Source organism: Orcinus orca, chromosome 19 (genome assembly GCF_937001465.1).
Source record: "Orcinus orca chromosome 19, mOrcOrc1.1, whole genome shotgun sequence".
In the NCBI taxonomy this organism is placed as follows: domain Eukaryota; kingdom Metazoa; phylum Chordata; class Mammalia; order Artiodactyla; family Delphinidae; genus Orcinus; species Orcinus orca.
Genome location: NC_064577.1, coordinates 2,570,083 through 2,596,052, shown reverse-complemented (window position 1 = coordinate 2,596,052; position 25,970 = coordinate 2,570,083). Strand labels below are relative to the sequence as shown.

Sequence of the window (25,970 nt, the reverse complement as noted above, 5' to 3'; positions counted from 1 at the left end):
GTTGTGGCACACGGGCTCAGCAGTTGTGGCTTCGCGGGCTCTAGAGCGCAGGCTCAGTAGTTGTGGTGCACGGGCTTTGTTGCTCTGCAGCATGTGGGATCTTCCCGGACCAGGGCTCGAACCCGTGTCCCCTGCATAGTCAGGCAGATTCTCAACCACTGTGCCACCAGAGAAGTCCTTCCTACCCAACTTTTAACCGTAAATAAATAGAAACAGAACCTTGGGGATTCATTCACCCATTAAATGTTTGCTGGGTACTTGCTCTGTGCAGCTTGTGGGAGATACTGTACCAAGTAACATGAACACTGTCTCTGTCTCCAAGGAGCTCAGGGAGTAGAGTGAAGGAAAATCACACACACGCGCGCACACACGCACGCACAGATGAGGTGCATGGGATGTGAGGAGACTTCAACCTGTTCAGTGTTCAGAAAGGCCAGAGATGGCTTCTCTGAGAAAGTGGGCTGAGATCAGAAGGATGGTAAGAGTTAACCAGGTGAGAGGGGAGAGAAGAACAATCCAGGCAGAGGAAACAGCACGTGCAGAGGCCCTGTGGCTGGAAGGATAAAGGGATAAAGACAACATGTAAGCCTGAGAGAAGTCTAATGTGGTAAAGGGGAGAAACGAGTCTGGAATATGGCAGGAAATGAGACAGGAGAGGTGGGTTGGACCATGTCAGAAATTATCTTTGATTCCATCATCCCCAGAACAACAGGTTCTGTGGATTTTATTCTCCAGATACAGTCTGTCTCAAATCATCCTCTTTTCCCCATTTCCACTGCTACTTTCTCTGTCCAAGCTGCTATCATCATCCTCCTGGATTACTGAAATATCCTCTTAATTGGTCTCTTTGCTTCCACCCTTGCCCTACCCACTGCTCCATAAGATTCTCATACTAAGGTCAGAGCCATCATTTTAAAAATTCAGACTTGATGACATTGCCTCTGCTTAAAATATGCCACTCTCCATTGCATTTGGATAAATTCAAATTCCTCTGAAGACTAAAATCCAAGCAAGAGGTTTACAAGAGTAAAAAAAATGGAATATGTAGCAACCTAATCAACCAGCAAACAAGAAAAAGAGAAAATGTAAACTTGGGAAAATAAAATATTTGCCACATGGATAACAGACAATAGGTTAAAGTTATGAGCTCTTACAAATGGACAATAAAAAGGTAACAGCCCCAAAGAAAAATGTACAAACATATACCCAAGCAATTCTCAGAACAGATGTAAATACTTTACAAAAATAGGAAAAGATGCTCAAATACACTAGCAATGAAAACTAAAGTAACAATGAGGTATCACTGTACACCCAGAAAATCAGTCACTTAAAGCTTCAGATCAGGGTGTCCTTTGACCTGCTCATTCCTGGGAAGCCATCTAACTGAAATAAAGCACTGGTGTGTAAGGAAAGATGGACAAGAATTTGCAGCAGTGTTTGTAGTGGCAAAAAAAAAGGGAACAAGGTGAATGACATAAGAGGTGGATGGTTAATAAATTATGGTCCCATCACCACACAGACACTAAAACAATGGGTCCACCAATTGGCTTGAAGGAGACTTGCACGAAGCATTATCGAGTGAGGAAAGCAAAACGAAGGGCCGCAAAAGGGGCCTGTGCAAGCGAGGGGCCCTGAGCTCCCCAGTTAGTCGGCTTCTGCTTTTCTGAGAATGCTTCTGGCAGCGATGCTCACAGCCATGGGGTGCTGAGACCGTGCTGGTCAAAAAGTACCACTCTGGTTTCAAAAGGCTTAACCTACTTTCCAGGAACGTCTGAACACCTCCTCATAGAATTTCACTAAAAATGAAACTGAGATCAACACCAGGCTGTGAGATAATAGAAAATATACTGGTCTCTGCCCCTGGTTCCGGGCACGGAGCTCTTGAAACCCTTGTAGTTTCCTAAGCGATAAGAACACTGGGAGCATCTCTTTTCTGATATTTGTCTTGGACCCCATCCCTGACCCGGGGCTCCTAAAACCCTTGGAAATTTCTGAGTGATAAAAGCATTAGGAGCATTTTTACTCTACGGAGGTGACTCTGAGTGTGCTCCTAGCTGGGGGCTGGGCACCAGAAACACCAAGCCGTGACTAGAAGCTTGGAATTTCCAGTCGCACCTCTCATCCTCCAGAGAGGGAAGAGGGGCTGGAAATGGAGTTAATAATTGACCGTACCTACATGAGGGAGCTCCATAATATCCCCAAAGTACAGGGTTTGGGAGCTTCCCAGTTGGCGAACACATCCACACATTGGGAGGGTGACGGACGCCAACTCCATGGGGACAGAAGCCCCTGTTCTCGGGACCCTCCCAGACTTTGCCCTGTAAATCTCTTCATCTGGCCGTTGGTCTGTATCCTTTATCATATCCTTTAATAACCGGTAAATGTAAGTAAATGTTTCCCTGAGTTCTGTGAGCCGCTCTAGCAATTAGTGGAATCCAAGGAGGAGGTTGTTGGTACTTCCCATCTATAGCTGGTTGGTCAGAAGCACAGGGGATAAGCGCGCGCGCGCGCGCGTGTGTGTGTTGGGGGACAGGCTTGCAGGACTGAGCCCTTAACCTGTGGGATGTGATACTATGATACTATCTCCGGTAGACAGTGTTAGAATCGAGTTAAATCGTAGGACACCCAGCTGGCATCACAGAGAACTGGTGGTGTATGGAAACAACCTCCTCCCCATGATGTTACAAATTTTGGTACCAGAACCCTCACAAGGCAGACGCAGTGCCTTTAAAATCCCACCTTAGCGAAGGCATCCCTGCCGTAGCTGGCTTCCTGTTCTGTGTGTTGCTTGTCGATGATATCACGACCCGTAGCCACCGTCCGGTAAAGGAGGGCTTTCTCAACCATGTCTGTCTTGGTGGACAGCAATTCTGCTATGATAGATACAAGCCTGCCATTTTCAATCAGAGGCGTGTCGCCATCCACTGCAAACTTTAAATTTCCCTGTATCAGAGGAGAAAAACCGAGACACGCCACTTCCAGTGAGATTCTGAAACACGATGTCACGGGTGTATTTGCTACTTTAAGAGAGAGTTCCAAGGGACCTTGCTTGGAGCGCCTATTTTCCTAAATACATTAATATCAACATATAAAAACCTAGTGTTTTATGCATTTTTCCTTCTCCAGACACTCATCTATATTTTAATTTTCAGCATATGTTTTTGATGGATGGAAATTTTACATTTTTATGTAGTCAAATCTATGAATCATTTGCTTCAGGGTTTTTCTTTGGTGTTATACTTAGATCATTCCTACTCTGAGGATTTTATGAATATTTAATGTTTTCTTCTATTCCTCATACAGCTATTCTTACATTTAAGCTTGTCATCCACCAGAATGTATGTTGGTATGTGGTGTAAAGTAAGAATTTAACTTTATTTTTTCAGATGGTTAGTTGCTCCGACACCATTAATTGAATAGTCTAGCTTTTCCTCCTGATTTGAAATATCACCTTTATTACATATTAATTCCCACCAAGTTTTTGAGTCCGTTTATATTCCACTCATTCAATAAGCAATAAATACTTATTAGCCACCTACCAAGTGTCCAGCACATGAACTAATCTGCTGATTACTCTGGTGCTGAATTTATGCAGCAAGTTTTAAAGTACTGTGGCTTTTACTATCATTTTAAACCTGGTGGAATTAGTCGTGCCCCCTCTCCCCTGCTCCCCCTACCCTACTACTCTAACACATTTTATTCGACCTTCTTACATGTTTATTGTTCTAGGTAAATTCTAGAATCATTACATCAACTGAAAAACAAAATTCCTCTTTGGATTCTGAAGGATTATTGTAGCACCGTATTTATAAACTAGTTGAAAGAATGAGACAATTTAGAATGTTAAAGTCTTCCTAGTCAGGAACATTTAAGAGATTGTTTATATACTGCTATATAATATTTTTCATATAGGTCCTGTGTATTTCTGATTCACTTAAGAGTTAAATCTCGCCACAGGAAAGCGAAAGGTCGTTTTTATTCCAGATTTGTATCCATGTTGTCACTCATTTACTACCAGGTTACATGTTCATTATGTTTTCAACGTCTCTAATCATATAGACAGTAATGAAAGGACTCTGACTGATGGTTCTTTACTTCTAAGGTTGGTGTGATGTGTGGAAAATAACCTGTGCATAAGTGGGCCAGGGTGGTCCGTGGTGTTGGCTGCAATGAACTGGATGTGCTTTTAATCCAGTCATTTCCAGTCTATAAAATGAGATCACCAAAATTCTAGTTCTAGAAATCTATGATTCTATGTTTCAAATGCCTTTAGAAATTTGCTCTGTTCAAGAGATTTTAGCTTATCCCACTGGTGGTCACATCACTGCTGAACTCTTTTACCTCTGAAATTAACCAGTTCGAAGTCTGACATACCAGGAAGGCAGTGAACGAACTAAAGCCACAGTCTCAAAACCCACGGTGGCTTGGAAAATCCCTCATATTATTAGAACATGTAGGAGGAAACTACAGATAGAGTAAATTTCTTCAAAATGTCAGAGGAATTTTCTCTACATAAATTACTTTTTACAAAACCCCAAACCTTCTGAAATAACATCCTAGTCCCACAGGGAGGTGCGAAGAATTCTGAAAGGCGTCCCCACTCACCAAGTGAAGAATAGTACCCAAAATTTTATACACTGTTTGAATCTCCTCGGGCTGGAAGCCAATGACTTTCATGGCGTCGGCTACTACCTTGAATTCTGCAGCATCATTGATAGACGACTAGGAAGGAAAACAGGAAACTGAGGTCACAGACACTGCATGTGAGCATTAACATCCAAAAACTATGAGACTAAATTCAAGTGCAGCCAAGGTCTTGATGCCTTTGGAGTAAGTCATTGAAGGGATGATGGGTATTCAAAGAAAATAAAAATGGTTTCGGGGGTAGAAACATAACGCAGCACCCACAATGCCCAACTGTGAGAGTCGCCGTCACCTAAGACAAGCACCAGGAACATTTCTGGAAACTTCCGCGAGGAAGCAAGCCCTGAGCTGGCTCAGAGAAGCTCCAGGATGAGTGGAGGAAGTGGCATGAGATGTGAGACCACAAATGGAAACTCTTGACTGACGGAGCCTCCGAGACATACGCCTGGCTACCCACTGTCGTCTGTGGCTTTCTGTTCCACAATTAGTCTTGTCCTGGCTGGAAACAACACTCCCACGCGTGTATGGTCAGGCTTTCTACTCCACGGGTGGGGAAGAGCAGGCCTCCCAAAGCCAAGGGGCCTGCCTTGATCATTCAGCAAGCTAGGAAATGGTCTGGGACTATCACGTCACTTTTTCAGGCATTCAACAAACATTCAGCAAGTCAGATCTTTAAATGGCACAGAAGTGCTGCTGCAGAATAAATGTCTGTCCCCCAACCCCCAAATTCGTATGTTGAAATCCTAGCCCCCAAGGTGATGGTGTCAGGAGGCGGGGTCTCTGGGAGGTGATTAGGTCTTGAGGGTGAAGCCCTTACGATGGGATTGGCACCCATATAGAAGAGACCCCAGAGATCCCTTGGTCCTTCTGCCCTGTGAGGACACAGCAAGCAAGCACCACCTTTGAACCAGGAAGCGTGCGTTGACTCTGCAGTTGCCTTGATCTTGGACCTCCCGGCCTCCAGAATTGTGAAAATCAACTTCTGTTGTGTGTAAGGCACCCCAGTTTATGGTATTTCTGTTGTAGCAGCCCAGCCAGACCAAGGCGGGGGTTCAAAGATAAATCGCCCGCCTTGAGGATCTGCAGCCCTCAGGTTGGAAATACACGTGTGTCAATAAAATTTACAATAAAGCAACGGTAACTGCCTATCTTAGCAGTTTTCCCAAAGCAGCATCTGCGCAGGGCCTGATCTCTTCCTTGGTGAGTTTCTGCTCTGGCCGGGACACAGACACCTGGCCTGATGCTCACCTGCTAAGGAAGAGCACAGGGAAGATTCCCCTCTGCCTGATGAGCACGTGTTCCTCTAACGTCCAGGACACGATCAGGCAAGCTCTTCCCCCTCCCAGCTCTCTGAGTGAGACGGTCCACCTTGTAAAGTCTCAATTTCCTCGTGGGCACGATGGGCATAATAATACCTTTCTTACAGGGTTGTTGTGGGAATGGAATGAGAACTTATATAGAGCACCTCCCTAGTTCCTAGCACATAAAAAGCACTTGAGTATCAGATATTACTATTATTAGATGCTGCAACCATGTCGAAACTGCAAAGAAACCAGACACAAAGTCTACGTGTCGTCCTGAGGACAACTGTCAGCTGCTTACCTAACAGGCTTTCCCCAGACCCACCTCTTTCTTGTTGATAGAACCCTGATTTGTTTACCCCTCCCTGAGTGCACCCGTTCTTCAGAGTTGGCGCCAGCCTCAGGAGGTAAATCTTCATTGGTCTAAACAAATCACAGGGACCTTATTCCCTTTACCAAGTGATTGGTCAGCCATGGGCATGTGATGCCATTCTGGTCCATAAGACATGAGGTTTCCCTAGCTTATCAAGGGTTACGGCCAGGAACGTTTCCTCTGCCTGTGACTCCTAGAACTGCTGCTGCCCTTTGGGGACCATGAGGAAAATCAGCTGTAGCAGACGAGCCCGACCCAGTGAGGATGGCAGAACTGGTAAGTGGGAGAAACAAATGAACATCTGGGTCCCTATCAACACCGTTAGGGCACGGAATTCACCACGTCTGGGACTGCCCCATCCTAGGGCTTCTTGTTATGTGAGATAACCAAGTTCCTTATTGTTTTTGGTGACTTTTAATTGGGTCTTACCTCACCTGCAACCCACAGGGTCGTAATTGTACATGAGTCCTATATTTGAGAATAGCTAAGTAAAAGTATGACACACAGAGTGCAATACTTTATAGTTACTAAAATCATTCTATTAATTTATATTTGTTTACATGGGAAGATATTAATGATTATATTATCATATAATAAAAAGTTTATTTCATCAGGATTTATTGTATGATTCCATGAATAAATATATACACATAAACTGTTGTTATCAATAATTATCTCTGCATGGTGAGCTTTAGCGTATTTTTATTTCCTTTTGGTTCATCTTTATTTTAGGTTTTGACTGTGATCATGTATTGCTTCTTTGTTTTTATTAGAGAGGCAGAAAAAAAGGAGGGGGAGGAATAGGAATGGAAAACTTTGATGGAAAGGGAACCTAAGCTAAATTTAGCTTTGAAAAAAAGGCTAAATGTTTATTTAATACTTGCTTTCTGTGGGGCTCTACATGATCGGGCCAAAAGCCACTTGGTCAATAAGACAATTCGATTTAAAAAGAATATTTTCAGTCACTGGCTTTTTAAGTGTCGATTTTACAATCCTTTATACATCTTTAGAGTACCTCTGACCTATTCTCAGAAAGCTGGAGTATTGCCCTCTGGTGTTTTGTTGGCTTTCAATTAATTTTCAGCCAAACATCCTGTTCTCAGATGACTGTAAAAGTAAAAAATTCATGCAACTTAAATTTCAAACAATGGAAAATTAATTGCAAAACGCTACATATCATTTATTTATATGCACAATCATAAAAATACCATTAAACCAGTAATGCAGATATAATTAGCTTAAGATGAAGAGCAATAATTACAAAAAAAAAAGAAACACCTCCCACATCTAGATTCTTTCCTTTTATAAATTCTTTTATTTTTCCCAACTACAAAAGCTGTGCATTTTCAATTACAGAAGAAATGTGAAATGCGGAGAAAGTAGAACAAAAATATCCATCATCTCATCCATCCAGAGTAAACAAGTAAAGCCCTGGTGCATTGCCCTCCAGATCTCATTTCATGTATGTCCGTGTGTGTATATGTGTGTGCGTGTGTGTATGCATATGTGTGTGCGTGTGTGTATATATATATATACACACACACACACCTTTCCCCCAACAAAACTGGACAACACTGCAATTACTGTTTTATAACCTATCATCAATAAGCTACTGTATTACTAGGATTAGCTATAAAATGGCTAGCAGAAATTGTATTATATATATAGCAGAAAACTAATTAGAAATAAAAGGGCAAAAAGATCTGCATATGTGTGAGCAAGGGCTGACATGCAAAGGAAGGGGAAAAAAATGGAAAAAACTTGAAGGCTGAATAGAAATGCTCCAAGGGTCACAAAACTATTTCTAGAACACATCAAAATCATTATTGGAAAGAACAGTGAATGGCAATCTTTGATATCCATGTTCAACCGCAGTGCTTTTATTTATTTATTTATTTTTAACCACAGTGCTTTTAAACTTTCTTTTGTCTTACCAACTTGCCTTTGGCCAAATGATATGGTACCTTCTTTTGCGGTGGGTTTCCTACTTGTAACAATATTTTTATAGTGTCAAAATAAAAGTAATAGGATTAAAAATTTTTAAAAACCCCACAAGACCATAAGAGAGAAGCTTCTTTCCTATCGGATGGTGATAAAATACAGTAATGGGTTATTAAGCAAAGTTATTGAGTCAATAATATGTTGAATCTCCGTCCCTGAGAATTTTAAAAATAGAATAGAATAAAAGAGCCATTCATTTGCCTAAAGGCAGCTGCCTGGACCAGATAATTATTTAATGTCCCTTCTGATTCTCTGATTCTATTTCTGAATCATCTCAAAAAGGAAACTCTTACCTTTAATTGGGCTCCAACATGGATATAGTTGTAGGATGAAAGGGATTTCTGGAGATGCAGAGAGCGGAGCATCTGCTCTGAACCCCCTTGGAGTAGCTGAAAAATATTTAATTAAAAATAAGTTAGCAAAATACATCCTGAACCTAACACACCATGTATTCTTACTGGTAGTCTAGCTTTTTTTCATTTTCTGGGCCAATTCACTTAGGTCCTCCTGTTTCTAGCTTTGAAGATTATTTTTTTAAACCTCGAAGGTAATGGCTTCAACATCATCAGTGATGGACAATGTTCTACAGTCATGAGGAAAATTCCTTAAAAAAGTCTTAGCCCTTTCACAACATAACTGGCATGAAAGGTTTTGCTTTGACTGTGGCCATTTGTAAAACAGGAGCTTGTGCTCTGTGGTGGTCACGTGCTTAGCAGCCGTGTTATCTGGACAGCACAGGGTTATGTTTCAAATTCAGAAAAAGTCAATATTGCCTCAGAACTAAGAGGTGTCAGCAGCCAGTCATATGTTGAATCCCACTGGAAACAAACAGCTTTTCCTCATCAATCTCTATATCCCAGGAAAGGACAACTGGGTAACCAGGACTGTAGTGTTGGACAAAGACAAATGCCAACACTTTCACTCAACTGCGGAAAAAGTTACAGGTTCCTGAAACGAACAGAACTCTTATATTTGGTAGAAAGCTAGTTTATTGGAAACATGGCGAACTGTCAACAAAAACACAAATACAATACGCATAGTCCTTCTACACAGAACATGCATTTTAGAGGGCGATACATTTAAATCCTCTATATTAAACTGCACACTTTGGTTTACTGAAAAGATGTAACTATTGGATTTTTAAAATTGGTTTTTTTAACGAAAACAGCACTGAATTTCTATTCCCATCTCTGGAACACCCCAAAATGGGAACAAAAGCTTCAATTCAAAAATAAGACAAAATTAATTTAACATATTCAGAATGTACCATTTCAAAAGCTTTTAGGGTCATTAAAATGTTACCTACACTGCAAAGAAACATAAGGGATGCTCAACTAAGGCAGCTGTCTGGTTGGTTAACCACCTGCTAGCTCTTTATAACAGCCATGCTCGTCAAGTCTCTGAAGAAGCCCACGGGGTAGGGTGTATGCGTGTGTGCACACATGTGTAACGTATCGCGGGCCAACGGAGGCATGGGAGGCACAGGACAGGAGAGAGCCCCAAATAAAAACATCCATTTCCTGCACAGCTGAGCAAATGGTTGATTATCTGCATAACAGATTACTAACCTGGTAGAAAGAATGAAAGCTTCTTTCTCCTGGCTGCTGCACAAGCACTCTAGACTAAAAAAAAAAGAAAAAAAGCACATTAAAATCATTAATCTGATGAGGGACACACATACAATGCAATACTACTCAGTCATAAAAAAGAATGAAATAATGCCATTTGGAGCAACATGGATGGCCCTAGAGATTACCATACTAAGTGAAGCAAGTCAGACAGAGAGAGACAAATACCATATGACATCACTTATATGTGGAATCTAAAAAATAATACAAATGAACTTACTTACAAAACAGAAACAGACTCACATACACGGAGAACAGACTTGTGATCTCCAAAGGGGAGAGGGGATCGGGGGGATGGATTGGGAGTTTGGAATTAGCAGATGCAAACTATTATAGAATATATAATATAGAATGAATAAACAACAAGGGCCTACTGTATAGCACAGGGAACCATATTCAATATCCTGTGATAAACCATAATGGAAAAGGATATGAAAAAGAATATATACATGTATAACTGAATCACTGTGCTGTGTGGCAGAAATTAACACACTGTAAAAATCAACTATACTTCAGTAAAATAAATTTTTAAAAAATCATTAATCTGAGAATGTACTCCTATAAGAAAATGAGAGCCACTTTCCCAGGGAATCCTGTATCAACAGTGCACTGAAATGTCCTAAAGACCGCACGGATGGGACCAACCTAAAACTAGATCTCCTCTATGGGGTTTTCTGTGCCATTTTTTGACAATTCTTTTTACTCTTTTAAAAACAGAGTTCCTTAAACTTTCTGAAAATGAAGCTATTTTGATTTTTTAAACCTAGAGCCTAAAGAGGAAACTTTTGGGGTGGGGGGATTGCAAGTGGGGAGAATAGGAAGGAATGTTCAGGGAGGAATATTCTCAACATTCCCTTCCTGAGGGTCTGCTGGCATTTCAAAGAGCAATGCCTTATATCCTGTAAGAAAGTGAGCTGAACAAAATCCATATACAGAGACCTCTGCTTTAGGTGGCTTCAGAAAGACTGCTCTTAAGAGAGGACTCAAGATGTATGTTCACTCAAGGGGATTCTTTTGGTTGAGCACGTACGTAAAGTGCAGCCATGAAACAGTCTGGAAAAAAGACCGATAATAACTGGCACTTCCTGTCATTTTTCAACCGACTCTGATAAAGCAAGATTTCCTTAACAGTCTGACTTCAGTTTAGCAAACAAAAATAAGATTTATACTGCATTCTGCTGCCATAAAGATCGCTATGGTGTGACTGAGATGGAAAACACTTAACTGAGAAGGCATGTCAGTTCAAATCCGAGTACAATTCAAGACGGAGACTTAACCTAGTAAAGTTCTAGTAAAATCTCCGCTGTAATAACCAGGTGAATCTACTCAAGATTAGTTAGGACACAACCTCTCTGGCAGTCCCAAGAGGAGAGTTTTAACTGGAATCTTCTACAAGTTGGGCCTATCATTCACATGGGCAGATAAAAACACACTCTAAGTTTTCACACACCTAATGCAGCATGCTTCATAATTAGACTGTAAGATCACAAAGTACATCTATGTTACTATAAAGCAGTGAACAAAGAGAAACTAGAAGAAAACGAGGTTGCCAATTAAAAGAAAAACATGGGAGGATGTGTAGAAGGAGTAGAAGTGATTAGGCCTAGATAGGTTTTTGTTAAACCTTACCCAAAAGTTGGCACCCCTCACCGCCCCCCCACCTAAACCTTTACGTACAAAGTCTATAACTTTTCCCAGCTTGATACTGTAAGGGCTAATAAGAGAACACAAAAAGAGATTATTTTGCCATAGAAAGCTAACTGAGGAGCAGGAAGGAACAGAGAACAGGATTAAAAGCTACTTTGGGGCAATGAAAGAAATTTTACTAATATAATCAGGTTTTTATAAAAAACATTCAGCATTAACAGACTCATAGATACAGAGAACAAACTGGTGGTTGCCAGAGGGGATGGGGTTGTGGGGGACGGATGAAATAGGTGAAGGGGATTAAGAAGTACAAACTACCAGTTACAAAATAAATAAGTCACGGGGAGGTAATGTACACAGGGAATATAGTCAATAATACTGTAAACTTTGTATGGTGATGGATGGTAACTGGTCTCATTGTGGTGATCATTTTAGAATGTATAAAAATACTGAATCACTACATGGTACACCTGAAACTAATACTGTAGGTTAATTATAACTCAATTTGAAAAAACAACTCTAGGCCAAAAAAAAAAAAAAAAATCAGCATTTGCAAACATTACCCTCAGAAATTAAGCACTTTTTACCTTCTCCAGTAAGTAGTTATTGATATGTCCACCAATAGGGTCCCCCTTGAAATCAAAGTTGATATCCATGTATTTTCCAAACCTGCTTGAGTTGTCATTCCGGTTGGTTTTGGCATTTCCGAAAGCTTCCAAGACACAGTTGGACTTAAGCAACATATTCTTCACTCTTTAACACAGATAAATGAAAGTCACTGTGAAAGTTTTAAAGGCTGGGGCTTTAAAGAAACTAAATTTCATTAAAAGACATGCAAATTTGTGTACAAAGATGCTGACTGTAACACTGTTTGTAACATCAAAAAATATATATATTACAAACAACCTAAATGTCCACCAATAGGGATGGATAAAAATAAATTTTTGTTTCCCAGTATAATATGTAGTGACATAGAAAGATGTGCAGAAAACATTAATGAATGAGAGATGAAGTTGCAAAATAATATGTATTGCAGGATTTGTGTGCGTGTGTGTGCACGTGTGTGGGGGCATGCGTGTGTGTGCGCACACACACACGTTAGTATAAATGCTTACAAACCTGGAGGGTACAGCACACTTCACTATGGTTACCTAGGTTGATGAGGTAGGTAGGGTGGAATTTCAGGGAACTTTCATGTTTTACATCATGCTGTAAATTTTACTGTTTCTTTTCAACGAACATATTTTATTTACATAAAGAAAAATCCTAAAAAGAGATGTTCTGAAAAGAACGGGTGATACAGAAAATGATTCTATTTTTTAAAGTTCTTGCTTATAAAGCCTAGTGAAATTTACTGCATTTGGTTAATACATCATAAATGTGGTCCTGATTAGTTTAGAAACTGCTCATCATTTCGTTTGAAGCTGTATGGAATCTCTCTTTGGTACCAGGTATTTAAGTCATTCTTTATTCGATGAATGCTAACTCTTTATAGAGCAGTCTCTCCCAGTGGATGTATTTTAACTTCATTCTAGGCTTTATGTCTTTGTTTCTATTTCACTGACAAAATTCCTCTTATATGGGCATATCGCCGAAATAACCTGATGTACCAGATCCCCTGGTCCTTCCACTACCACTGTAAGTGGCCCTACAAATTTATCTCCTCATGAATGAAAGTATAATTATAATTGGGGCAAGGGAAACTGCTTGCTTATGGTAAATAAAGGAAAGTGTCTATCAAACTGTGGTAAGATATGCTCTTAAAAAACTAGTAAATGGGGCTTCCCTGGCAGCACAGTGGTTAAGAATCTGCCTGCCAATGCAGGGGACATGGGTTCGAGCCCAGGTCCGGGAAGATCCCACATGCCGTGGAGAAATTAAGCCCATGCACCACAACTACTGAAGCCCGCGCGCCTAGAGCCCGTGCTCTGCAACAGAGAAGCCACTGTGATGAGAAGCCTGCGCACCACAACGAAGAGTAGCCCCCGCTCGCCACAACTAGAGAAAGCCTGAGCGCAGCAACAAAGACCCAACGCAGCCAAAAGAAAATAATAATCATAAAAAAACTAGTAAATGTAAATATGCCTTACTCCACTGTACCAACTGGATTTAGAAATAAAATTAATTTAGTTCTCAGCCGGTTACTCTCCTCAGCTCCAAAGGAAATTTAAAAAACTTACTTATATCCTTGTTCTTGTCCTATTAGGTTGCAAATCAGAATCAGAATTGGGGATATATCACTATTAAGAAAAATACCTCTTTTGACCTGGCAATCTAGCCCAATTCTACCCATGCAGGGTAGTCTAGTCTAAATTCTCTGCTTTCAGACCAACCCAGCTTCCTTTCTCTCTATTCATCAAACTGAAGATTCAGATGTATATACAGAATGTGACTATTCTGTAAATAAATGCTGAGCCTCAAAGTAGCAACTTTGGAAAGCTCTTATTTTTTCCTCCTCAAAAAGTCCACACCACATAAGAAAGTCAAGTCATGTTGCTTTATAGCCACACTTCCTACTTTCTTATTTTTTAAAAAAAACCATCCCTTCATTCCTTACATATTTACTACGTAAATACCACGTACCAGACACTCTGCTGAACACTGGGCCCCAGACAGTGCGTACCTGCTTTATCACTCATCTTGCTGTGAGCAGAGCATGATGTGGCCTGAAACCCGTTCAGGAAATGAACCCTATTCAGAGCTTCTAATACCAAGGTTCTGCTTCTAGCAATGATGGAACGGCATGGATCTGCCTCCCAGAGTCCCCCTTTCACTCTAGGGAGTGTACAACACAGTTTACAAAAGATGCTGGTATAGTAGAAACAGCAAGAAACCTGTGAGACCTTGAACAATACAACTACCAGTTAAGTATAACATCTTTGCTGAGCACACATAACACTGAAGGCAGTGGTGATAGACCAGAATCACCTTAGCAGTATCTTTCTATTAAAAACAAATATAGAAATCGAGGGATATAAATGAAAGTACAGGGACAGTATGCAGGAAGGGAATCAAAGTAATTTAACCATTAATAAACACTCCGTGCATATCCGAGTTTAGGCCTAACCTAGTCAAGTCTGTATAGAAAATGAAGCTCCAGTGAGGACTTCCTCGCATTGTTAGGCTGCGCTTACCTTTCAATCTCCGCTCTCTGGCTGGGGTTGGTGATGGCCGCAATGTACTGCATGATGTACTTACTGGCTTCCGTTTTACCAGCTCCACTTTCCCCTGGGGAAAAATTGTGCAAGGCTTAGGATTACAACTTAAACCGAGAGGAAGAATTTTTAATAGAATAATTTCAAGTTTTGACATTAGTTATTCATTTGAAATCCCTTATGTTTCATTGTTTGGTTTTGGGGGGGTTTTTTTGAGTTATTTCATCCTGTTGATGTGGGATTGATTCTAAAAGATCTGAACATGTTGAAAAAAGTAAAACTACTGTAGAAGCAAAATAACAGGTTACAGATCGAGATTTACTTAGTAACAATATCGAGGGATAAAACGTGGTAAACTAATTCCTTATAGCCTTCGTACTTAGTGACTCTGAAGTCCAGTGGAAAAGAAACGAGAAAGTGACCAACAGTGGCCATGGCAGAATTCACATAACTTTGTTTTCTATGGCAGAGTTTTAAAAAATCTTAATGGGGATGAAACAATTTTTTCAGAAAATGAGAGCAATTTTAGTGAAAAAGCGAAACAAAAGCCGCAAGCTCTAGACATATGGTGTCACAGAAAAAGCGTGACAACTGACATGGGAGGGGGAGGGGGTACGGTCATAATTATCAACCCAGATTTTTAACTGTTTATCCCTTGTGACCCAAAGCTCCACTTGTAGAATCTTATACTCTAGAAATACTAAAAATACTAATATAATCCAATGATAATCTTCAAAGGTTTTCAGACTGTTTCTGCAGACTACACTATGTGTTATAGCTAAAATCTGAAAATAATATGCCCATCAGTAGAGGACTGGCTAAATAAATTATGATTCAACTATTCAATGGCATGCGATACAACTGTTAGAGAATGCACGACTTCTATAGGTACTCTAATGAAAAGATGTCCACTAGACATTGTTAAATGGAAAAACAAGTTATGTAATAGCAGTTATAACATAATTCTATGTTTATAATTACATATGCATGTGTGACTATACGTATTTGCACACACCGAGAAAATGTTTAAAAGGATAAATGCTTTATTGTTCACAGGCGTTACTGCTAGAATTTGGGGGGGAACAAGGTATTCAAGGGAAAGGGACTTTGTGCTTTCACTTTACACACTTATAAAATTGCCTCCCACTCCACCCCGCCACATTTTACAATCAGGCAATAATACTGCCTTCAAAATTTGTTTTAGGGCTTCCCTGGTGGCGCAGTGGTTGAGAGTCTGCCTGCCGATGTGGGGGACGCGGGTTCGTGCCCCGGTCTGGGAAGATCCCACATGCCGCGGAGCAGCTGGGCCCGTGAGCCATGGCCGCTGAGCTTGTGCGTCCGGAGCCTGTGCTCCGCAACGGGAGAGGCCCACGTACCGCAAAAAAAAAAATTGTTTTAATAAAATGTAGCCTTAGGATATCATTCCTCAACTCCCACACTAAGTTGCCTCACTTCTCTGACCCTTAATATCCTCATCTGTGAAGTAGAAACACAACTGTCCTACTTACCAATCAGAGAGCTGCACTGATAACCAAAATGGAATAAAGATCACCAAAGCCTTGTAAAAGTATAAAGCCACTCATGCGAATATGAGGTATTATTAGCATGAAAAAAAAGTCCCACAGCTTGGGAGAGGGTATCCTGGGTCAGTGGGCAGATATTTTCTTGTTCCCAACTCACTACACAAGATTCCTTGAAGAGCTCAGCTTTACAGAGAGGGCTTGGCTCCTGTGCTTGGGCACCCAGGGTCTGTCACCTGATGCCCTCTCTGCAGCCTTTAAAGCTCTGGTCCCCAGCTCTGAGAGCCTGTTTCCAGCCCCCAGGCCTCTGTATGTCCCTGGTCACTAGCTCCCGTTCACCAGTATGACTTGGAGTTCATACTTCCTTTTTGGTACCTCAGGATTTCATTTTCCTGGTTTCGCTCTGTGATTATTTAAAATAATTTTTGTTAGATTTTTATCCAGTAGTTTTCCGTGTTTGAGATGGGAGGATGAATTTCCCATGTCACCTCAGTCTACAAAATTGACCGGAAGTCCATCCAAACATAATATGTAATGTGTAAATGAACCAAGATTAGCAGATGCTCAGAAATGATAGAAATAATCTGGCATTACATTTTTTTTTTCTCCTATAAAATTACTTAAGCTTTTAACTTCAAAAAAGACCTAATCAACTGTTCGGACCCTTGAGTACCAAGTAAGTTAAATACATATTGACCTTGGAAGGACAGGGAACTCCTTAAATACCTGATATCACAATGCAAGTGTCCTTTGATCGCCTCTTCATAGCTTTGTAAGCAGCATCAGCAATGGCAAAAAGATGCGGAGGTCTCTCGTACAGTTCACGCCCTTTGTACTGCTCGATTGTGTCTCTCCCGTAGATGTTCAACAACTTGTAGGGATTCACAGAGACCACGACTTCTCCAATGAATGTGTAGATGCGCCCTTTTTCAAATCTGCACAGAAGCCAAAGAAAAGGAAGATGGAGCTGTGGTTATACAGAGATGCTATTTCTTTCCTATGAGTCTCTTATTTCCAAGAAAATCCAAACATCCCAGGAACTATTTCTGAAGTGACATTTCACGGTTCTGAGTTTACTTTTAGAGATAATGCTTGAGGCTGGGTTCTTTTGGATGCTGCTGGTAGAAAAGAAAAGTAGGGGTTAGAAGCCAAGAGAGAAGAAAGAATTTAATATTTTGGAGGCTGGGGATTTCCTAATTTCCAAAATACAGAAGGGTAAGAAATAAAAAGAGTTGAAGACAACCTTAGAGCTCTAGGAGGAAAAGATAACAGAAGCCGGAGCAGGTCTTGAAATCCATTTAGTCAGATTTTCAGTTGTAAAGAAAATTGTCCAAATACGTTTATTTCTTCTCCCTCTTGAAATCCCACTAAAATGTCAGTAAAGGAATAAAATAAACACAGCAAAATCCATACCAGAGAGAATGGCAGAGGAGACATTTCTGGCATAAATCGAATTCGCTTTTTAAAAAAATGACTGCCTAAAATTCCACAGTGCAGATATACCCTTATTTATTCAATCATCCCCCCATCCTTCCTGCTATTATGAACAATATTGTAGAAAGTACTCTTGACACATAATCTTACAAATCAGTGCCTTTATTTCTGTGAAATGGATTCCTAGGACTGGGATAGCTGGTTGAAAGGTATGTGTATTTTAAGAAGGTTAACATGATCCCACCACTCGCACATATAAGAAGCTAAAAATCCACCCTGTATATGTATATGATATGTATATAAATTGTACATAAATATATTTTGTAAATGATTACATGAGCATGGAAAAATATGGAAGGGGGCATATTATGTCTTACGTATTGTTAAATACATACAGTAGGGCGATGAGAAGGAAAGCCAGAGGAGCTAAGAAAAAAAAACCCCAGCATACATGATATGACTCCAGTTGTGCAAAATCACGTGTCTATATTTGCAAAGAAAAAATTCAATATAAAATTTAGAAAACCCATATATATTTACGATCGACACATTAACTCACACATATAAACACATATGAACCAGAGTGAGGCCAACACCCAAATGGACGTTTCTACACAAGTGGCTGCCACTACACTCTCCACCTGCCGAGAGGCACAGGCAGAGAGAGCTCACTTCCAAGAGCTGGGAGAAGGGAACACCAGGATGGGAGAATGCTGGTCCATGGACAGCGGCCGGGTCTCTGAGCACTCCTGTTGTAGAGTCACAGCAGCAGAGAAATAACTAAAGCATTTGAGACCAAAGGGCGAGACCCTTAAACTCCCTTTACACTGGAATGAAGGCTGTCGGCTATAATTAGGAGTGGAAACAGACATGCTGATAATGTCAACAATAAATTAAGACCAAGATTTTTATCAAGTAGTTAGTGTATGTTTAAATAAGAGTTATTGACCACTTGAAGGTTTTCTGTGCATTTTTCTCCTGTGGTTTTCCTTTGCATCCTCCCCATTGTTGGACAGAAAGTTTACATGGTAGCTAAATGCACCAACCCTGGAATCCCTGACACCTGAGTCCAAAGGCTCACACTGCAAACTTAAGAGCAACGAGCCTATGAAAGCTGCTTAACCTCCATGAGTTTCAGCCTCCTTCACCTGTAAAATGGAGATAATTATACCCTTCCCTCCCTCTGGCATTTAGTACTTAAAAAAAAAAAAAAAGCAATTAATCGTATGCATCCAATTATGTTCTGCATGAAGGAGATTTTTAATGAATGCTTTTATTTTATTAACATTGCTACGAAAATCACGGCAATCCCTACACACAAGGAATTAATGCAGTGATCCTAATTTGATTCCCTGCCTCAGCTGTCAATCAACACGAGTCATAAGCAAAATGTCTACATAACTCATGTTCAAAGACCCACAAAAATAATAAGAAGCTAAGCCTTTCTGGCTTAACCTGAAAATTTGAAGGACATGCTCTACAGCTATCTTCAAAGATAAGAATTGAAAGGACAAAATTCTTTAGTTTAAAAAAACACTGTCCAAACAGAAAAATAAAGAGAAGGAGAAGGATGTTAGAAAAAAAAAATTGCCTCATGAGTCTGGAACTCTGTGACTAAGAGACAGCAAATAACATATGAGATTAGAATGTTGTTCTAAGATTCCAGGTCCGTCCAATCATGTACTTTCTCTGAAATTCCATTTTATTTCAAATAGAATGTTTTGTTTATCAAAACTTCTGAGCATCTTTGTAAAACACAATAGATAAAACCATCCACTGAGTAGCTATGAACTTGAAGACAGTGGCAAAGGCTTAACAAAATACGATATTAAATACAATGTTTCAGCAGAAGTTTGGTTGTTAAAGACGAAACTTTCAATTCGGTTAGGTCTCAAAATCACCACTAGATGGTGTCAGCATACACCTTAACACCAACCCAAGATTTCCATTTGCTTTGGAGCACCTCAGGGTATGAAGTAAGCAAGCACTTAGGTAATCCTCACCTCTTTGGTTTGCCTCTAGGAGGAATGGCAGTAATTATCCTAGATGACAAATGCGTGATACCACTTCTTACAAGAGACCAAGGAAGGCATTTCTAGGACCTCTGTGTGCAAACCTTTTATGACAAACTTTTATCACTCATTCTGCATAGTTGAAATATTTCAGGTTTTCATTATTCAATAACTACTTTGTGTCAGGCACTGGGTGTGACCCTGGGGATTAAAAAAGGAATAAAGAGCAGGGAAGTATTATAAATAATAATGACATAGTGTGATAGGTGAGATACTAAAAGCAGGTACCATGGTGGCAAAGATCACAACAAATGCCTTGTGATACGGAACCCTGAAGGGTAACATACAAACTACAGTAGTGCACACAAGCCTTTTGTGCTCTGGCCTCCACATTTCTCTCCACTGGACCCTCCTAACTCCCCACACGCTTCCACACATCAACACCACTCCCACCCCTCCAGCCCAGGTCACTCTTGCTCTCACACTAATGAGCTAGTTACAGTTCCCAAGGCCACCATGCCTGCATGGTTTGCCCACGGGGTCCATTCTGCCTAGAATGCCCTTCTCCACCTGCCTCTTCTTCCCCCCTCTGCTTGGCAGATCCCCACACCTTCTTCAAAAGCCTGAACCTCAGCTCCTCGAGGAAGCCATTCTTGGTACCCATCCCCAACACCAGGGCTACTATAGTCTTCGCTCTGTTCAGATTTTTTTTTTTCCCCTTTGAAACCTCCGACATGGTGAAAATAGCTTAACAGCAACTGATTTTTAAAACAATTTCTTTAAGGAGTTTATTAAAAATACGTATTGGTCGTGCTGGATATTTTCACTGGCTTCTGAATGAAACAAAGAGGTTCTAAAAAGTTTTTGAATTAGTGAGTAGCGATGGAGAAAATACCAATGTTATGTCTCTGGAGAACAACAGTCTTTTGTACATCAATTCTGAAACATCTATTATTATTATTTTTAATTAATTAATTATTTATTTCGTTGCTTCCGGTCTTAGCTGCGGCAGGTGGGCTCCTTAACTGTGGCAGATGAACTCTTAGCTGCGGCAGGCGTGTGGGATCTAGTTCCCTGACCAGGGATCGAACCAGGGCCCCCTGCGTTGGGAGTGCAGAGTCTTGACCACTGCGCCACCAGGGAAGTCCCTGAAACATTTATTTTTTACAAAACATAGCCTCGTTAATTTGCACATGTGCTTCTATAAAAGATTACCTATAAGTCAAGATGTATGCAGCTCCCTCAGATCAGACATGGACAGACTATGTGTACAACCCTACAGAGAAGTATGACACTGGGGGTGGGGCAACACACACAAAACAATCCTAAAGATAATGAAGTGCTAATTGCGGACATGAACTTAAGCATGAAGGCAGAACCATGTGGCAAGGTTAGAAGTACGGGAAGGAGGCCGGCCTAACCAGAGCAGAAAACTTGTACTAGGGAATGTCAGGGAACAGTTGGAAAAGTAGGAGGGAGTCAGATTTGATATGACAGGATTTTTTTTTAAATTGAGGTATAACTGACATGCAACATTATATTTGTTTCAGGTGTACAGCATAACGGTTCAATATTTGTATATACTGTGAAATGGTCACCACAAGAAGTCTAGTTAACATCTGTCACTATACAGAGTTACAGATATTTCCCTGTGATGAGAATTTTTAAGGTCTACTCCCTTAGCAACTTTCAAATAGGCAACACGGCGTTATTAACTCTAGTCACCATGCTGTACATTACATCCCCATGACTTATTTATGACTGGAAGTTGTTACCTTTTGACTCCCTTCACCCATTTCCCATCCCCCCCCCCCCCCGCCCCAACTCCCACCTCTGGCGATCACTAATCTGTTCTCTGTAACTATGAGCTTGGGGTTTTGTTGGTTTTTTTTTAAGATTCCACATATAAGCGAGATAGTACGGTATTTGTTTTGCTCTCTGACTTATCTCACTCAGCATAATGCCCTCATTTCAAAAATGGCAAGATTTCTTTCTTTTTTTAAATGGCTGAATAATATTCCACTGTATATATGTACCACATCTTCTTTATCCATTCGTCTCCTGATAGACACTTAGGTTATTTTCTGACACGATAGGCTTTGAAAACCAGACTGAGAAAGTCTAAATTTGACGTGACTGGAAACAAGAAAAAAAGTGAAGACTTTTCTAGCTAAAGAGATCAATAAGGCTGGGCCTCAATGAAAGGGACAACCGTAGAAATGAGGGAAAGAGAAATCTGAGTTGTTTCAAAGGGAGAGTGGGCAGAATTTGAACACCTGCTGAACACGAGAGACAAAACTATCTTTACCTTTCGAGTCGGGTGGAAGAGAAAAAGGAATTTATCTTGGATGATGAGATCCCAAAATGTACTCCCGAGGATTCTAAGTTCACCCACTAACAGAATTCAGTGCTACCCTTGATCGACTTCTTAAACTATATGGACTCTACCGCCAGGAGGAAAATTCTCTGTGAATAGTCTACTATGTACTTAATAGTATTTTTATTCATGAATAAATACTATTTATTTCATGAGAACGTATGTTTCAAATAGGTGATGCTTAACCACATCGATTTGGCCTGTTTTCTTTCCCTTTTCAACGCAAAGGCAATCTTAAATTGCTTCGCATGTTCACATTTCTCAGGAATGTTCACCTACACACGCCATTTGTCTTTTTCTTTCTTTTTTCTTTTTGTCTTCCATTATCTCCTCAGCCAACTCCAATCTGGGTTCCTGTCCAGCACTTCAATACACCTTGATCAAACCTCCCAAAGTAAGTTTCCAATGAAACTGCTAAATCCACTGGCTGACTCCTCATCTTACTGGTGTCCCAGCAGCATCTGACACTGACTCCCATTTCCTCCCCACATTCTTTCTTGGCTTCTGTGCGGCCACATTCTCTGGTTTTCCTCCTCAGTCTCCTCTGCTGGCTGCTCTTTCCTAAAGATCTCTAAACACTCAAGTTCTCTAGGGTTGGGTCCACTATCAACTTCATGTACCACCTAAGGGATGCTCATTTAAGGAGGCTGGAGTAATGATATCTGAGTCCTACTCTACCCTCTGATAATCAGCAAGACAAAATAAAACCAGAAAAGAAAACTTTACCTATGAGGAAACAGAAAACTAGCTACAACTCGGAAACACAATCTGTGAAGAAAGGGTGTGAAGTGTTGGAAAACGAGCCCTCATGGAAGAAGGCTGCTAAGAGTGAGTGTGTGCCTCTGCAAAGCCCAGGCAAGTCCTCCAGAAGTGGCTGCAGTCCCTAAGTGGCCAAGGCAACTGTCTTTTGACAAGAACGGCAGGGTCTCAGGATGCAGGGGGCTGCGGAACAAAATGGGTCCCGTTTGACACTTTTGAATAGCTGCAAGGTGGAGCTACGTGAAGAAATGAGTAGAAATTATTCAATATGTTTTTGCAAAAAAGCAGACTGTCAGAATAGAGAGGAGAAAAATGAAAAAGTAGATACAACTGCTCTATGGCAGGTGATCTTCATAAATGAGAAGAGGTAATGCTAACTCACCTCCCAGGAGTCTCACGGCGTACGTAAGGGACCTGCTTGCTAGTCAAGCAAACTTCTTGCCATTTCAGGGCAGAGTGTTGGTGAGAAGGAGTCTAGAAATAACAGACCCCAAACTCAGCGATCTACTGGTCCTTCTACACACTATCTTTCAGCAACTAACCAACCCAGAATGAAACACACCTATTCAAAGATGGCAGTAATCAAAAGTGAAACAGAATGGCGTCCATGATAAGATGTTAAAGGAAAAAGGTAGGCAAAGAATTGGACAGACAAAAAGTAGATCAAGAATACCCACGACGGCTTCCCTGGTGGCGCAGTGGTTGGGAGTCCGCCTGCTGATGCAGGGGACACAGACGGGTTCGTGTCCCGGTCCGGGAAGATCCCACATGCTGCGGAGCGGCTGGGCCCGTGAGTCATGGTCACTGAGCCTGCGCGTCTGGAGCCTGTGCTCCGTAACGGGAGAGGCCACAACAGTGAGAAGCCCACATACCGCAAAAAAAAAAAAAAAAAAAAAGAATACCCACGAAAAAAAAAAAGTGCGCCATAAAGGAGAAAAATTATGAAAAAATACTTCTGCATGAAAGCAAAGAATGTAAAGAAAACATAGTCCTATAAACCAAGAGATCAAAGAAAACATTGTTAAAAAAAGAGCAAAAGCATATTTAAACCCATTTTTTTTAAAGGAGATAAACTGAAAGAGCTCAAAGAAAAAAACCCCAAAGAAATGAAGGTCACGTTAAAAGACAAAGAAAAGGGGAATGGGCACTGCTGAAAATAGCCAGGGCCAAGAAGAAGGGGTAGAGAAATGTAAGCAAAATGAAATGGAAAAACAAAATTCAAATAGAAAGAAGGAATTCTAGAAGTGGGAGACAACAGAGGTGACATAATTGGTATTCCTGAAGACTTCAGTATACGGCAGTGGTGACATTTCAAAACAGCAATAATACCAATAATAAATGTCAATAAATAGTGCTAGAAAATGAGCTAGCCACCTGGAAGAACAAAATGCAGATTATTAGTGTGGTGGCTTGAACTGTGTTCCCCCAAAAAGGTATGTTGAAGTCCTAATGCCTGGTACCTGGGAGGGTGACCTTATTTGGAAATAGGGTTTTTCAGATGTGATCAAGATGAGGTCATTAGACGGGCCCTAATCCAGTATGACTGGTATCCTTCCAAGAAGAGGAAAATGCCTGTGAAGACAGACAGATACCGAGGGAGGATGCCCTGTGATGACAGAGGCAGACGCAGCTACCAGCCAAGGGATGCCACGGTCTGATGGTCACCACTGGAAGCTAGCAGGAGGCAAGGAAGGATTTCTCCTCCACAAGTTTCAGAGGAAAGCATGGCCAGCTGACACCTTCATTTTGGACTTTTAGCCTTCAGAACTGTGAGACGATAAATGCCCATTGCTTTAAGCCACCCAGTTTGTTGTAATTTGTTGCAGCGACTCTAGGAACCTGATGCAACTAGTTATACCAAAATAAATTCCATGAAAATGTGTCTCAATTTCACTTACACTTAAGGAAATGCAAATCCAACCAACAATATGATACAATTTCTCACCTATAGATCAAGAGTTGGGTTTTTTTTAATTAATTAATTTACTTATTTATTCTTGGCTGTGCTGGGTCTTCGTTTCTGTGCGAGGGCTTTCTCTAGTTGCGGCGAGCGGGGGCCACTCTTCATCGCGGTGCGCGGGCCTCTCACTGTCGTGGCCTCTCCTGTTGCGGAGCACAGGCTCCAGATGCGCAGGCTCAGCAGTTGTGGCTCACCGGCCTAGTTGCTCCGCGGCATGTGGGATCCTCCCAGACCAGGGCTCGAACCCGTGTCCCCTGCACTGGCAGGCGGACTCTCAACCACTGCGCCACCAGGGAAGCCCAGATCAAGAGTTTTATAGTGCACAGTGTTAGCAAGAATATGGAGTCACAGGTATCTTCCCCATCACAGGTATCGTCTTAATTGGTCTGACCCCTTTCAATCTCCATACAGCAGGAGGCACGACCTGAAAATATAAATCTAACTACTCACTCCTATCCTTAAATCTCTTCCGTGGAAAACCTCCATGTCAGGCCAATCTGATATTGAGATACTGGCTCATCTCATGCCAACTACTGGTCACTGTGTGCTCTGGCTGAGAATAAAACAAATTCTTTCCCGTCGAAACTGCACCCCACCCCCATCATCTCACGCTTCCTTGTTTCCTTTATAGTATTTACCACAAGCAGTTTCTTGTTTATTGTCTGTCTCCAGGGGAGTACAGATCATACCTATCTTGATCACTGTTTTATCTTCAGCATGCAACATGCTCCTGGAACTTATAGGGGGTGGTTAAATATTTGATGAATGAAAAAATAAAGGAATGAATGAATGAATTCCTTTAGCCCACCTCTACTCTCTCAGAAAATGGTTTTACATTCTACTTACAGAGAAAATCCAGGCTATCAGGTGTGCAAAACTTTAAATCACCTGCCATCATTACCATTTTTTCCTATTTATATACTTTGTTTCACTTCTCTTATTTCCTTGTGACTTTCAAAAACTGGGGTAGGGGGAGTATTAAATATAGCAAGGTGTCATCTAGTTAAAAATGGGCCATAGCCCCATGACCCAACATAAAATAATCTTTCCCTTCATGTGGGAAACTTCACATAATCTAGATATAAATAGCAATTTTTATTCCAGGAAAATATGATTGAACGGTACCTACTCCAACCAAGACAGGTTTTTTTTTCACTGT

At 40.9% G+C, this 25,970-nt stretch overlaps 1 protein-coding gene across 6 annotated transcripts in view; it reads right to left on the bottom strand.

The window, feature by feature from the left end:
• The window catches only part of MYO1D (myosin ID), a 348,576-nt gene that overhangs the window by 232,841 nt on the left and 89,765 nt on the right, over positions 1-25,970 (bottom strand). For 5 of the 6 annotated variants that reach the window (XM_004267185.4, XM_033423458.2, XM_033423459.2 and 2 more), the window contains exons 2-8: positions 16,996-17,204; positions 14,729-14,822; positions 12,182-12,347; positions 9,888-9,941; positions 8,613-8,708; positions 4,606-4,722; positions 2,740-2,943 (exon numbers count right to left, since the gene is read on the bottom strand). In XM_004267185.4, coding sequence (XP_004267233.1) covers positions 2,740-2,943; positions 4,606-4,722; positions 8,613-8,708; positions 9,888-9,941; positions 12,182-12,347; positions 14,729-14,822; positions 16,996-17,204 — 940 coding nt within the window. Of the gene's footprint in view, positions 1-2,739; positions 2,944-4,605; positions 4,723-8,612; positions 8,709-9,887; positions 9,942-12,181; positions 12,348-14,728; positions 14,823-16,995; positions 17,205-19,706; positions 19,726-25,970 lie in introns of those variants that run through there. The other variant, XM_049701796.1, reaches the window with a different exon arrangement.